This window comes from Saimiri boliviensis, chromosome 7 (assembly GCF_048565385.1).
Source record: "Saimiri boliviensis isolate mSaiBol1 chromosome 7, mSaiBol1.pri, whole genome shotgun sequence".
Classification (NCBI taxonomy): Eukaryota; Metazoa; Chordata; class Mammalia; order Primates; family Cebidae; genus Saimiri; species Saimiri boliviensis.
Genome location: NC_133455.1, coordinates 117,968,216 through 117,982,958, shown reverse-complemented (window position 1 = coordinate 117,982,958; position 14,743 = coordinate 117,968,216). Strand labels below are relative to the sequence as shown.

The following is a 14,743-nucleotide window of genomic DNA, read 5'->3' as shown; positions in this document are numbered from 1 at the left end:
TAGAAAACATTAAATAGAAAGCTACTTCCCTACAGCAATATGGCCTACTTAAGTGTAGAACTTCTGGCTCCTCAGTTATGCCTAAACTAGCCCTAGTTCCCTGTTAGCACATGAATTCAGGAGAAAACATAAGACATATTCCTCCCTTCTATCACCCAGCTATTTACAAATCTTTGTTGGCTGACAGGAATCTTAACATAATTTTTGGCCTCCTTTTATTCCTGGGCTCCACAGTACTAGAGTTCCCTGGTGGTAAACTTAAAGAAACTGTGGTTTGTAACTCTTTCACTAAATGACTGGCTGATTCACCTTCCGTAGCATGCATCTAGAATTGCAGTCAGAAAGGCTTACCACTTGCATATGTATTTGCTTTATATGCTCTGGCAATTTCTACCAAACCATATCTAAGGCCTTCTGTGTAAAGAAAAGGTACTAACAGTAAAAAAGAACATCTGTTCTTAGAATTGTTTAAACTCAGAGTAATCTGGTTTCAAATAGACTCTAGGTAGTATTCTTTCCCATAATGGAAACTTGGCAGTCTTGCAGGACCAAGACTTGATTCTGAATGGATCCGTCCTGACTCACCTGGAAGAGATCCTGACAAAGAACTTGGGTGTGGCACATAACCAAGAGGCACAGAAGCTGGTCCATGAACTACATAGTCATTAGTCATGGTTTCCCCATCTCCTTTCATACGTGGACACAACATCCTCTGGCAGATAAAGTATATGGTTCCAGACACAAAAATGGTGACAATTACTCCAATAACAGAACCGACTGTATTGGTGGCCTGCGGTGCTGGTTCTTCAGTTGGATCTAAAATGAAGAATGCAGTATGGTTATTTTATGAAAAAACAACTGTATATTCAAAATAGTAATCAAAAAAAGGGCTTGCTGATAGGATATAAAGATATAAGCCTAATGAAGATAATTCATAAACACTTTTCTTTTTTATGAATATACACCATGCCCCAAGGACATATGGAATAAATGTCATCATTAGGAATCAAAGTGAACTACCCTTAAGTGAAGGCAGAAATAAAATAGGTTGGAAAGTGTAATTGTAAATGGATAGAAACAAAGATGGTAAATGAAGTACAGATTTAAACACCATTAAGAAGCTTTAAATAAGTACACAAAATCCATTCTACTTCATTCTGTATACTATGAAAATTAACGTTATTTCAAGATTTCAGGAAAAAATTTACAGTCAGAAAGGATAAACCTAGAAAAGTCATCAAATGTTTTACCTGGAATGGTGAAGAAGCCAAAATCAACTCTAAGCACATGTTAGATTTTAGATTTGAATAGTGACATTTAGGCCTAATGAATGGACAATGGAAACTAAAGATGAGCCTTAGTTCTCAAATCTCCTATGCTGCTGCCTTCAGGCTGTATGGCTGCCTGAGACGAAGGAAGGAACGTAACTTCTTTAATACTTGATTACCGGAGGACTCATAAAGAAAGGCCAGATTGCCAGAAAAGGACATTGCCTCAGGGATTCACCTTCACTGGATCCCTTAAAGAAGCAGTGGTCATCAATATCAGAGGTAGAGGGAAATTGTTTAAACTCATAGTAATCTGATTTCAAATAGACTCTAGATAGTATTCTAGTCGAAATTAAAGCATTACTCTTTCTATTCAGAGGAAAAATTCTTCCATTCTGAAGTTAAATTATATCTCACAGTTGTAGATTCTTTAAAAAAAAAACTTTCTCTTGCTTCATCTTACCTCAAATCTTCTATTCATATAGCTAAACTCATCCTCTAACAGATTATATGAAAGAAATGTGTGAAAATGACATCTCTAAGTTACATAATATATAGGGATTATCATTTACAAACTTAGTCCCTGAAATCTGCGGCATAGACTCTCTTTAGTCCTTAAGAGCAACCATCTCATCTTTTCATTCCTTTCTAGTGCCTTAATATTCCTTTGCAATGCCAAGCTTCAAAAAAGAAAAGTTTACATTCACTATTCTCAATTCCAAATCTTTGGGTCACACCGTTAACTCCCTGAAATCAGGCTTCCACCCTCACCACTGCACCGAAACTGTTCTGGCAAAGGTCAAAGTTCTCCTTTTTGCCAAACTCAATATATTCTTCATTTCACTGTCCTCTTTACGTAATACTGCTGGCTCCTGTGTTAAGAAAAAAAGTCTGACCAATATCCTTCCAAGACATCATTCTCTTAATTTTACTATTTCTGATTATTATTCATCTGCTTCCTTTGTTGGCTTCATTCTTTTCTGCCTGCATCTGAAGTGCAGGTGTTTTCCAGATGGATTTCTATCTATCACCTACTATTTTCCTGGGAGATTCCATCTACTGCCACAGCTTTAATTATCATCAATAAACTGAAGAGCACCAAATCTCTCTTCTGCACCACAGATCCTTATAATCAACTTCCTGAAGAGCTTCAATGGGATATTCCATGAGTATCTCTCAGGCAACATATCAGAAACTGAACTCACTGTCACCATCATCAGTCATTTCCCCTAGATTTCAGGCATAAAGAGACCATAAATGAAGTCATCTAGTATAAGATAATAAAAAGTGATGGGGCTTGTGGCAAAGTACATGCCTAACTTAAATTTAACTTAAATTAGACATTGCATCAATCAAACATTACATCTGCAGCCAAGATGTAGTATGGTACTTTAGTTTTCACTTCCTGTTATATATCCAACTTAATGACTCCCGTCACTCAATTAAGTACCTGTGGGCCAACTTAAACTTACCAGCTGTATCTAAGTGGTTACCAAATCCTCTTTATTCTACTTCTGAAATAACTCTGAAATCTCTCCTTGCCACCCCCACTACTCCTCCTCATGATTTAGATCTTTATCATCTTCTGCCTGAACTCTAATAGCTTCCTTTTTAAATTATAGGCTGCAAGTCATTCACAAACGGTGAGAATGATTTAGTGGGTTACAAGCAGCTTTAAAAAAAAACAAAGTGTCAGAATGCATTCTATGTAATATGGGTAAATAAGTGTTGTATGACACTTTTCTTTAATGCATGAGCTCACATCTTTGCATTCCTCTTGATGTGGTCAAAAGAAATTTGAAAGCAACCAATCTAACAGATTTCCCTGCCTAAAAGCTTATCACCTCCAACCCACTGCCTTTATAGCTTCTGTACGGCTTAACCATGCTAGTCTTTCTCTTGAAAATTTCAGTGACTCTCCATTGTTAATACTGTCTAGGCTCTTTAGAAGAAAAACACAGTCCTCCATGATTATCCCTTTACCTGTGTTCTCTCTCACTGACACCCCTCAACAGAGCCTGTATTTTAGCAGTCCCATTACATGAAATTTCCCAAAGGTGCCTATTTCACTCTTTTCTGCTTTTGAATATTCCCTCTGCCAAAAATGCAATTTCTCCACTTATCTGCATAATGAATACTATTCATTGATCTACACTCAATCTTTTTTTTTTTTTTTTTTTTTTTTGAGACAAGTCTTGCCCTTTCACCCAGGCTAGAGTGCAAAGGTGCAATCTGGGCTCACTTCAACCTCCGATTCCCAGGTTCAAACAACTCTCCTGCCTTGGCCTCCTGGGACACTAAGATTACAGGCACCTGCCACCACACCCAGCTAATTTTTGTATTTTTTAGTAGAGACGGGGGTTTCTACTAAAAATACAAGGTCAGGATGGTCTTGAACTCCTAACCTCATGATCCACCCACCTCGGCCTCCCAAAGTGCTGGGATTATAGGCATGAGTCACCGGGCCCAGCACAACACTCAATTTTAAATGCCATTCTTCTAAAATGCCTTCCTTGATCAAGTCCATCTTTGTCTCTAAAAAGCCGACTACTCTCTCATTTCCACTGCTACCTGTGCAGATTTCTATGACAGCACTTATCACACTCTGTCATCAATATATGTACTATGAGCTGCACTATGTGTTTTTTAGGCTAAATATCATTCTCTTCATTTTGAAAATGAAGACCTGTAATTCCAGCACTTGGCAGGCTGAGGTGGGTGGACTGCTTAAGCTCAGGAGTTTGAGACCAGCCTGGGCAACATGGCAAAATACCGTCTCTACTAAAAATACAAAAAATTAGCCAGGTGTGGTGGAGTCTAAGTCTTATTGAGTAGTCCCACTTGAAGTCTGTAAAAATACCAGCTTAAAGTTCTCATTACAGGTTAAAGAATTTTTAAACGAATCCTTTCTAAATTCTATCAAATACATTTGACAGGGTAGACCTGACTTATGCTGAATTCCATTCAGAATTAAGTTGATCAATTTGGGATATATTATATGTTACAGCAGGGATCTCTAAACCCCTGGCCATGGACCGGTACCAGTCCACGGCCTGTTAGGAACTGGGCCACAAAGCAGGAGACAAGCGGCAGACCAGAAAGCATTACTGCCTGAGCTCCATCTTCTGTCAGATCAGTGGTGGCATTCAATTCTCACAGGAGCATGAACCCTATTGTGAACTGCGCATTTGAGAGATCTAGGCTGCATGCTCCTTATGAGAATCTAATGCCTGATGATCTGAGGTGGAACAGTTTCATCCCAAAACCATTATCCATCTCCACTTGGAAAAAACTGTCTTCCACAAAACAGGTCCCTGGTACCAAAATAATTGGGACCACTGTTTTAGGGCACTCAACAAGTTATGAACTTTGAAGAAACTATAGGCTATTCAGCCAAGGGTCCCTAAGTTTAGGGGTATACATTGGCTTGTCTTCAGGCTGCATTTTAAGAAAGCTCTTAAAATCTTTTGACCAATGAGAAACTGATTAAAGTACTTCAAGACAACAATGGAATACAGTTAAACATGTACTAACATTCACTAAGTTCAGACCAATTGATTTCTTTTTTTTTTTTGGAGATGGAGTCTCGCTCTGTCGCCCAAGCTAGAGAGCAATGGTGTGATCTCAGCTCACTGCAACCTCCACCTTCCAGGTTCAAGCCATTCTCCTGCTTCAGCCTCCCAGTAGCTGGGACTACAGGCATGTGCCACCACACCCAGCTAATTTTCGTACTTTTAGCAGAGACAGGGTTTCACCATGTTGGCCAGGCTGGTGTCCCACTCCTGACCTCAAGTGATCCACTGACCTGGACTTCCGAAGTGCTGGGATTACAGGAGTGAGCTAACACGCCCTGCTGATTTCTATGTATCTAAATGATTTGAGAATTTTGTAACTTTGGCCGTAGTAAAATAATATTTATTCTTTTCTAGTGCTATAGTAAAATAATATTCTTTTCTAGTGCTTTACTAAATGTTTCTGTGCATAATAAAATGGCTATGCTTAAAGAATACTGAAAGCAAAACATAAAAAATCCTTTGCACAAATAATTAGCTTAATATTAATACTTATTACTTAGGAAATCTTGATAAGTAAACCTCACACATAAGAAAAAAATTGTTTAAATTCTCTGTTAAGAGTAATTTATAGATCTCAGTCCTACTTACAACAATCCAGTTCATCTGATTTGTCACTACAATCCACATTATGATCACACTTCTTGTGCTTTCCAATGCACTGACCATTGGCACAGCGGAACTGATCAATTAAACAAAGCACTGGGAAAAAAATGTAAATAGTTTTCTTATTTTTAATATCATGTAAAATCAAACTCTGGCAAGAGTCAGAAGGTGCTTTCTGAATACAAATGAAAAACAAATTAGACTTTTAGCTGTAACTTAAATATTATTCTCTGGAGTTCCACTGGTTGAGAAAGAAAAAAAAAAGAGTGGGAAAAAAAATCCAGCAGGAAATTTCCTGTTTTATTCTTTACATTAAATTCCGTGTCATTAAATAATTCTAGAGAACTTGGCTGGTTTGTTTTTACCATGGGAAAGGTTAGTAAGAGAAAGTGAAGAATATATAATATGTTAGATTGTAATTAATAAATCCACTAATTCAGAGCTCATTGGAAACAGGGACTATTTTTAAATCGTGAAGGCCTAATATCTTTTAGTTCAATATCCCAATTTTCAAAGCTTATTAATTTGTATAAATCTTACACATATAAAGTGAATTAAAACAATAATAATGGAACATGGTACTACGATCAGAAGTGATACCGTCATATGTACTTGAAAAACCCCAACTGACACTAGGCCAAGTAACACTGCATTTTAAATAACTGAATGGGAAAAAAGAATTGCATGCTGAGGTACTGAGGAATTCTGTATACCTTCACAGTTCTTCTCATCTGATTTGTCCTGGCAGTTTGCATCTCCGTTGCACCGGAGGGCACCATCAATACACTGCCCACTGGCACACTGGAACTGGGACTCTGAGCACACGGGACAATTGAGTTCGTCACTGTGGTCTTCACATTCAGTAAACCCATCGCATCGCCAAGCCACGGGGATACAGTCAATTTCCCCCGTGAAACAAGTAAACTGCTGAGGAGAACATGTTGGGGGTTCTTCAAATGAACAAGGGGAAGGGGAGTGACAAAAACACAATCATGATCACACAGAAGTATAAACACACACCTGAGTGAAGCTCATTTAATAATTAACATACACAAAATACTTTATAATAAATATGATTTATAAACTATCTCATCTAATCAGAGAAGAAATAAAAGTTTTCACATTACTTCCTTTAGATTCACTGCAAAACTATAAGGCAAAAGTTTTCTCATTTATTGTAATCCAAACACGATAATATTTGCAATCCATTACACTCTCACATATAACCTAGGAATCATCACTATAAATACCAAATATTTTAAAGTTAGCCTAGCACTCATAAGTTTTCTAGCTCTAACATTTTCAAAGGATAGTCCATGAACCCCTTGCGGTTCCTGAGGCCTCTTTCAGGAGACCCACTAGGTAAAAACTATTTTTATAATAACATTAAGATGTCATCGCTTTTTTTGCTTTCTTTGCACTGATGCTACAAAAGGAATACTGAATAAAACTTGGTACCTTAGAAGATGCAGGGAAATGACAACAAACTGAATTAGTAATCACTATGCTGTATACAGCCACACATGCACAGTTTAAACAAACACACAAAAAGGCCAACTTCATTTAAGAATGTCAGTGATGAATCAATAAGAAATATTAACTATATTAAAATCAACCCAAGTGTATGCCTCTTCAATATTCTGATCAATTAAATGGCAGTTATGCATAAAGCTCATGTTGCAAACCTAACCAGGACAGTTTCTAATGGGAAAGCATTTGTTTGGAGTTGTAAATGCAACTCAAATGGAATGTCATTTTAACCTGAAAGAATGACTGACAGGTAAATTATACAGTAGTAATTTACACTTGTCCGTTAGTGAATCGCCTAGAGAACGCATAACTTTATGATATGACCAAGGGTCAGAAAACCCTGTACCTTTACAACAGAGAACATTACAGATTACAGGCGAACATTTTATATGGGGAATTTTAGGGATTATTTTCTAGAAGCCTATTATGTATTCAGCACTATACCATCTACACTGTGTGGAGGATTAAAATATATAAAATATATCCATGTCCTTAAAGAGCTTTCAATTTTGTTGAGGATAGAAAGAAACTAACAAACATAAAACAAAGGACACAAGTTTGAACTGCATGTCATGCAAACTGTGTGATATAGTTTGGATATTTGTCCCCCAAACCTCATGCTGAAATGTAATCCCCAATGTTGGAAGTGAGGCCTGGTAGGAGCTGTTTGGGTCATGGGGGTGCTGTCCTCCTGACAGTAAATGAGTTCTTGGGAGACTTGGTTGTTTAAAAGTGTGTGGCATTCCCTCTGGCCACTCTCTTGTTCCCTCTTTTGTCACGTAACCTGCCTGCTCCCCCAAGTTTCCTGAGGCCAATCCAGACCCTGGGCAATACAGCTGGCAGCAAAAGAGCTAGCAATAAATGGCAGAGCCAATTAAACATTTTCTTTATAAATTATCCAGCCTCAGGTATTTATAGCAATTCAAGAATGGCCTAATACACTGTGGTAACAAGTGCTGCTATGCAGAGAAAGAAAAGAACAGTAACAGCTAGTGAAGGTTTCCTAGACCATGGAAAGACTGGCTACACCTTAGAAAATTAGTAAAATTTAGGATAGGCATCAAAGAGAAAGAAGTCCTTGAATTACCTAAAGTAAAGCCACAGAAGCAAAACAAAACAGGACATGCCATAGTGACCCTCAAATTCCAAACAGCCAAACAAAAATAAAACTAGCCATTTGGGAAGAATACAAAATAAGATGAATAGGTAAGACAGCTCAAATGAAATCACATTTTGAAAATCAGGCAGAAAAATTTAGATTTTCTATTTCACGTATTTCTACTGTAGAATCAATATTAAATTACAAAAAAAAAAAAAAAAAAGGACATGTACACAAATGGTTATTGCAGTTTTATTAAGAGGAGGGAGTCCCTCTATGTTTCCCAGGCTGGCCTTGAACGCTTGGGCTCAAACATTCCTCCCACCTCAGTCTCCTGAGTAACTAGGATTACAGACATGCACCACTGTGCCTGGCTCCAGTTTTATTTTTAACAACAACAGATTTAAAACAATGAAAATATCCCTCAAAGGAGAGTAATAAATTGTAATATTAAATGATAAAATACAATTCAACTATAAAAAGGGAAAACTACAGATATACTCAACTGTATGACTGAATCTCAAAAATATATTAAGCAAGAGAATTCAGACTCAAAAGAGCACATACAACACAATTTCATTTATATAAAGTTTAAGAATAGGCAAAACTAATCTATGGGGATAAAAATCAAAACAGTGGCTACTTCTAGAAAAGAAGTGACTGTTTAGGGGCAGGAGGGTACTTTTCTTAATAGCATTGTTCTAAATCTTGATTTGGGTGTTAGAAACACAGTTGTATACATCTGTCGAAAGTCATTTTAATAAATACATTAAAAATAATTGCTAAATGTGCAAACAAGAAAAAGGCTCCTTAAAAGATATTTTCAAACTGCAAGATGAGATCCTTGACTCAGTTTAACCATGTTATCATTAACATAAAGAGAAATTTTTCTAGGACTTGCCTTAAAGTAACAGTCTAGCACTCTGATAGGGAAACACATGCTATTTTTTTTTATTGTGGTAGAGTAAACATAAAATTTACCAATTCAACCACTTTAAAGTGTATAGCTCAATGACATTAAGTACATTCACATTGTGCAATTCCTATTTTTAAAAATTTCAAGTACCAGCACTTAAGTTTTACTGTACACATGATTTCCCTGACTAGACTGTATGCTATCTCAAAGATCTTCAAATCCCCTACAGCCCAAGCACGGTGCTCATAGCTGCTACTGAATACACACATTACATGTTTTTAAAAAACTTACAGTTCAAAGAATAAAATTTACTTGTAATCCCACCCACTTGATCAACGATTTTTATACACTGAATGCATATCCTCTTTCAATATTTGTTTAAAGAAATGTATATTTTCTGTAGTTGTCATCATTTTGGCAACATATTTTTATATCAACTTCATGACTGTAACATTGATTAGCTGTATAAACTCAGTTATCTTACTCAGTAATTTTCGTATCATTAGAAATTAGTTTAAAAATTTCTGCCACTGTAGACAATAGTACGATGCAGTCTTTTTCCTTCAGTTGAATTTACTTAGTTATCCCCAAAAGGAAGATATCTGAATTAAGAGTATAAATACTACTGTAGTGCCTGATACCATCATACTATGATTTAACAAACCAATGTACCTATTTGTTATACCCGCTGAGTAACTAAACCAATTTTACTACAACAGTATCACTATACTCACTGATAACTTTTTAGAAATCATTTTTTACCAGATAAAGAAATAATGGGAATTCGCTGATGGATTTGAACAAAAGAATATTCTTTCCATCAGACGCATTCCCAATAATGACACATAAACTTAGAGAATCTAGAATTTAGTGGAGGGAGATTATAGGAGGTAGAATTAATTCATTTTGTTATCTTTTGGGAGGGGGGGAAGCTACTTTAGTATTAGGAAACACACTCATTCACAGGCTGAAAAATGTGGTAATATATACGCAGTGAAATACTATTCAGTCAAAAAAGGAAGGGAATCCTGTCATTTGCAACAAAAGATGAACATGGAAGACATCCCGTCAAGTGAAATAAGCTAGGCATAGAAAGACAAATACGGCATGATCTCACTTTTATGTGGAGTGTAAAAAAGTCAAAGAAACAGTAAAATGATGATTATGAGGCTGGACGGGGGCAGAGAATAATAATAGAAAAGCCTAGTATAGTACAAACGAATGGAATACAAGTAACCAATTAAGTTAGTAGACAAAGCAACTACAATGCCTAGTTATAGAAGTCTAAGCTTGAGACATGAAATATGTTTGCATTTAGTGTTGCACAAGAAAATTACAACATATTTACCTCCACATGATAGCTCATCTTGAAGCAGAACCAGGTGCACGGGGCAAGAACACCTTGTAGTACCATCCCCCTTTACAAGACAAATATGTGAACAGCCACCATTATCCTGAGCACAAGGGTGCTGTCCTGCAAAGAGAAGAGGTGAGGATGGGGAGAGGAAGGGAAAAGAGGGGAGAGGAGGGGGAGGGGAGAAGAGAAAGAGGGACAACCCTGTCAAAACTATTTATGAAAATCAAATGTATAATCAGCTTGGACTTTTTAAAAAAACTTTTATCATCATCATTATTGTTATTTTTGAGATAGAGTCTCACTCTGTCATCCAGGCTGAAGTACACTGGCACGATCTTAGCTCACTGCAAACTCTGCCTCCCAGGTTTAAGCAATTCTCCTGCCTCAGCCTCCTGAGTAGCTGGGATTGCAAGCAAGCACCACCACACCCAGCCAATTTTTTGTATTTTTAGTAAAGATGGAATTTCACCATGTTGGCCAGCCTGGTGCAGCTTGGACTTTTATTTCCACACAGTATGATTCTTTACTCAATCTCTATACAACCTACAAGAAATTACTTTTATCTAACCACTATCTTTAAATATTTATATATATAATATTTTAAGCAAGGTAAGGGTAAAGCTCAAGTTAATTTTTGTGAATATGAAAAGCTGTTTGCTGAAACTAAAACTAAAAAACTGCTAAGGAGAATGCTGAAACTTGAATATGAATCTATTTAAAATATAAGAATTCTCCTACGTTAAAGATTTTAACTCAGAAAAATCCGTATTTCTAGAAGACAATTTCAGTCAAAAAGTGTATCTTAATGAGGAATCTATTGAGAATTAGAGTCATTAGAAGAAAAAACTTAAAAGGCACATGTAACTGAACAATTCAGAAACAGATAAAATTATTTGCTTAGTCAATTGCAAAAGGTAACTTTTAATACTATAAATGTCTAACTTCCTCATGCGTGGGCTAAGTTAAATATAACTTAGGCAACTTGTCAAAGTCTGTTTCACAAGTTGTATTTTTAAAGAATCATTGTTTGGAATTTTCTATTTAGCTTGTGTTAAAAGCAACTTGACATTTGTCATCGCAAAATATGAACATCTAATATAAGCCACTATTTATTATTCGACTCTCTTCCACAGTAACATTGGTCCTGCTTCAGTTTGTCTTAATGAGACTGGGGGAGTCAGCTATCTACAAATGAGCATACTGTCCAAAACAGACATCACACATTTTATAGAATATATGGCCTTTGTAGCAGTGTTTCTCAACCTTTAATTCCACTATATTTTTGATAAACAAAAAACCTATTCTCTTTAACATTAGAAATTTTGGTGGCTCACACCTGTAATCTCAGCATTTTGGGAGGCTGAGGCAGGCGGATCACAAGGTCAGGAGTTCAAGACCAGCCTGGTCAATACGGTGAAACGCCATCTCTACTAAAAATAGAAAACTTAGCTGGGCATGGTGGCACACGCCTGTAGTCCCAGCTACTTCGGAGGCTGAGGCAGAAGAATCGCTTGAACCTGGGAGGTGGAGGTTGCAGTGAGCCAAGATCATGCCACTGCACTCGAGCCTGGGTGACAAAGTGAGACTCCATCTCAAAAAAAAAAGAGAAAAATTTCAAAAATGATTTACCAAATATACCATCATATTTAAATATTGAGTTACATTAAAAACTTCTCCCTTAACATTCTAAAAACTCATTGAGATTTTCCGTAATAAAATATTCATATATCAACTGAAAAAGAACTTAGGTATGATGTCATTAACATACTTCCACTAAACGTTCAGCCTGAGTTACAAGTCATACCACAAAACGACAACAATTTTAACTTTCTAATTCTCAAATACTTGTAACTTTACTTCTAATCCATGAACCACAGCAACATAATGGACACTTATCCAAGGGTACTCCTGTTTCCTCATTCTCCTTTCATGCTTAGATTCAACTTAAAAGCACTGAGCTGAGAAGTTACAGAATTTCAGTAATTCTCTTTCTAGTACTCAATTTAACATTGGCATTCCTGGTATCATCATGTAAGACTGACAGTAGTGACTGCTAGGATGGTATTTTTTAAAAAACATTTTGCATATATAAACTCATTTATTCCTCTCTATTATGAGGGCAATTTTGATGACAGATACTAATTAAGAACTAGGCCAAGATGACTAGCCATTTTCAAAAATAAAATAAAATATTTGTGGCTACTTTTCTCTCTCTTTTTTTCCCCCGGGGGCTCATGAAGATGGCTATTTTTCTAAGCTGGGAATCGAAATATTTCTCCAAAAGGAGGGGGGAAAAAAAACAAATGTTTACTGATTAAACAGTCTCCTCTATGTTTACACACTAATTTTTAGTTTGTTTTGCTTAAGAATAATGTTAACCCATTATAACTATATTCATCATCATATAATTTTTATTTTTTTTTTCAAGCTATGGGAGAAGCATAGAGAGGGAAGAAAAGAAATACATGCTTTATATTATCAGTATTCTCAAAGGAAATGAAGGAGAGAAAAACAAGGCATGATAAGCAGTCACTGTCGTACCAGGAAATATTCTTTTTTAATGAGCAATACTATGCCTTTCCCCTATTTCTGGTTTATGAGATTATGTTTAATTTGGAAAAGCTCCTGGGTGAGTCTGACATAAGGTTTTAAAAGCATGAAGACGCTGGGCATGGGGGATCATGCCTGTAATCCCAGCACTTTGGAAGGCTGAGACAAGTGGATCACTTGAGGTCAGGTGTTCGAGAACAGCCTGGCCAACGTGGTGAAACCCTGCCTCTACTAAAAATACAAAAAAAAAAAAAAAAAAAAAAAAAAAGAAAACAAAAATTAGCCGGGCATGGTGGCACACATCTGTAATCCCAGCTACTCTGGAGACTCAGACACTGGGTTCAAGAATCGCTTGAGTCCAGGAGGCAGAGACTGCAGTGAGCCAAGATCGTGCCACTGCACTCCAGCCTGGGCCACAGAGCAGAGCAAGATGCCACCTCAAAAAAAAAGAAAAAAAAAAGCAAAACTACAAGTGCATGAAAATCTTAAAGGAAAAAGAGTTTAAAAATATACAAAAATGTACATATTAATTTCTTACGACACACAAGTCCTCCAATTAGCTTTATCCCATTAACACTTACTATATTCTTGAAGGTTCAGCTCCTTTACTGCATGAATGTCACTAAGCTGGGCAATTCGAGCCTGGACTTTGGTTCTACCCTCTCGACCAGTCATGTCAATTTTTTCAATCATTTGCTGCTGTTTATCAATCCAATAGAGCCAGTTTTCAAACACAGTAAGTCCCACAGGCTGCAAGATATTGGAGTCTTCTAGTACTATCCGGTTAGCACCTTGGAAAAGGAGAAAATTCAACAGAAACTATTTATGTGGGTCATGTTATACTTTTGATAATTATTTCCTACCAGTTAGATTCTAAAAGTATAGAAAAGAAAAAATAAGCTCTCTACCACAAAACTTAAAAATCATGCTAAGGCATTCAGACACTAGAAAATAGGTCATAAACTAGACATTGTTGTGGAACCAAGGGCAAGTAAGTGCCCAATATGCAGTAAATAATCTTGTTAATAGAAATGCAGAAAAGAACTTAGAACGGTAGTTTGAAAAACCCTAAATTATATATACAACAGATAAAAATGGCACTTCTCTGGAGGAGCAGTGGTGGTGAACTCAGAGTTCTGAGTACACCTGAGGCATCTATGAATAACAGCTTTGCTCTCACCCCACTTGGCTTCTCAGAACACAGAAAAAATGACTGACTCATCCCAAGGTAAGAATTATTTCCAATCATCCCAGACACAGAGCCGTCCAGACTCTAAAGAGGCAACTTCTGCTATTGTTAGATAGTGAAAGTTCTTTTATACAGTGGGCTAAAATCTGTGTTCATACCCCCCGCCCTGCATTATTCATACGTTCTCCCTCACTCAAAAAGAAAAAATACTTTTTTTCTGTCTTTTTCATAACAGTCCTTCAAATATTTATAGAAAGTTTTCATGGTTCCTAAGTCGTAAGTTCAGTCAAAGAAAGACATTGGCTGGCATTTTGGAAATACCAAGGAAAGTTCCAGGAAAGAGGAAAGCATAATGCCAACTTTTAATAAATGAAGAAAAGTGGAGAGAGGAGATATTCCAGATGGGAAGGCACTGCCTCAGTCAACATTCAGATCCATTGTAGGCTAAGTACAAGTTTACTTACATTCCCTCTTAAAACTCTACTAACATGGTGGATTTAAAAAATTTTAGGCCGGGTGCAGTAGCAAACACCTGTAATCTCAGCAATTTGGGAGGATGAGGCAGAAAGATCACTTGAGCCTAGGAGTTCGAAATCAGCCTGGGCAACATGCTAAAATGCCATCTCTACAAAAATTACAAAAGTTAGCCAGGCATG

General features: G+C 36.7%; 1 protein-coding gene across 4 annotated transcripts in view; it reads right to left on the bottom strand.

Moving 5' to 3' along the window:
- Positions 1–14,743, bottom strand: part of LRP6 (LDL receptor related protein 6) — a 157,429-nt gene that overhangs the window by 9,295 nt on the left and 133,391 nt on the right. For 3 of the 4 annotated variants that reach the window (XR_012518596.1, XM_003934520.4, XM_074403273.1), the window contains 5 exons: positions 13,480–13,689; positions 10,340–10,465; positions 6,160–6,396; positions 5,432–5,542; positions 586–816 (listed from right to left, as the gene is read on the bottom strand). Coding sequence is in view for 3 of the 4 variants with exons in the window: in XM_003934520.4 (XP_003934569.1) it covers positions 586–816; positions 5,432–5,542; positions 6,160–6,396; positions 10,340–10,465; positions 13,480–13,689 (915 nt within the window). In the remaining variant the exon portion in view is untranslated. The remainder of the gene's footprint in view (positions 1–585; positions 817–5,431; positions 5,543–6,159; positions 6,397–10,339; positions 10,466–13,479; positions 13,690–14,743) is intronic. The other variant, XM_010345099.3, reaches the window with a different exon arrangement.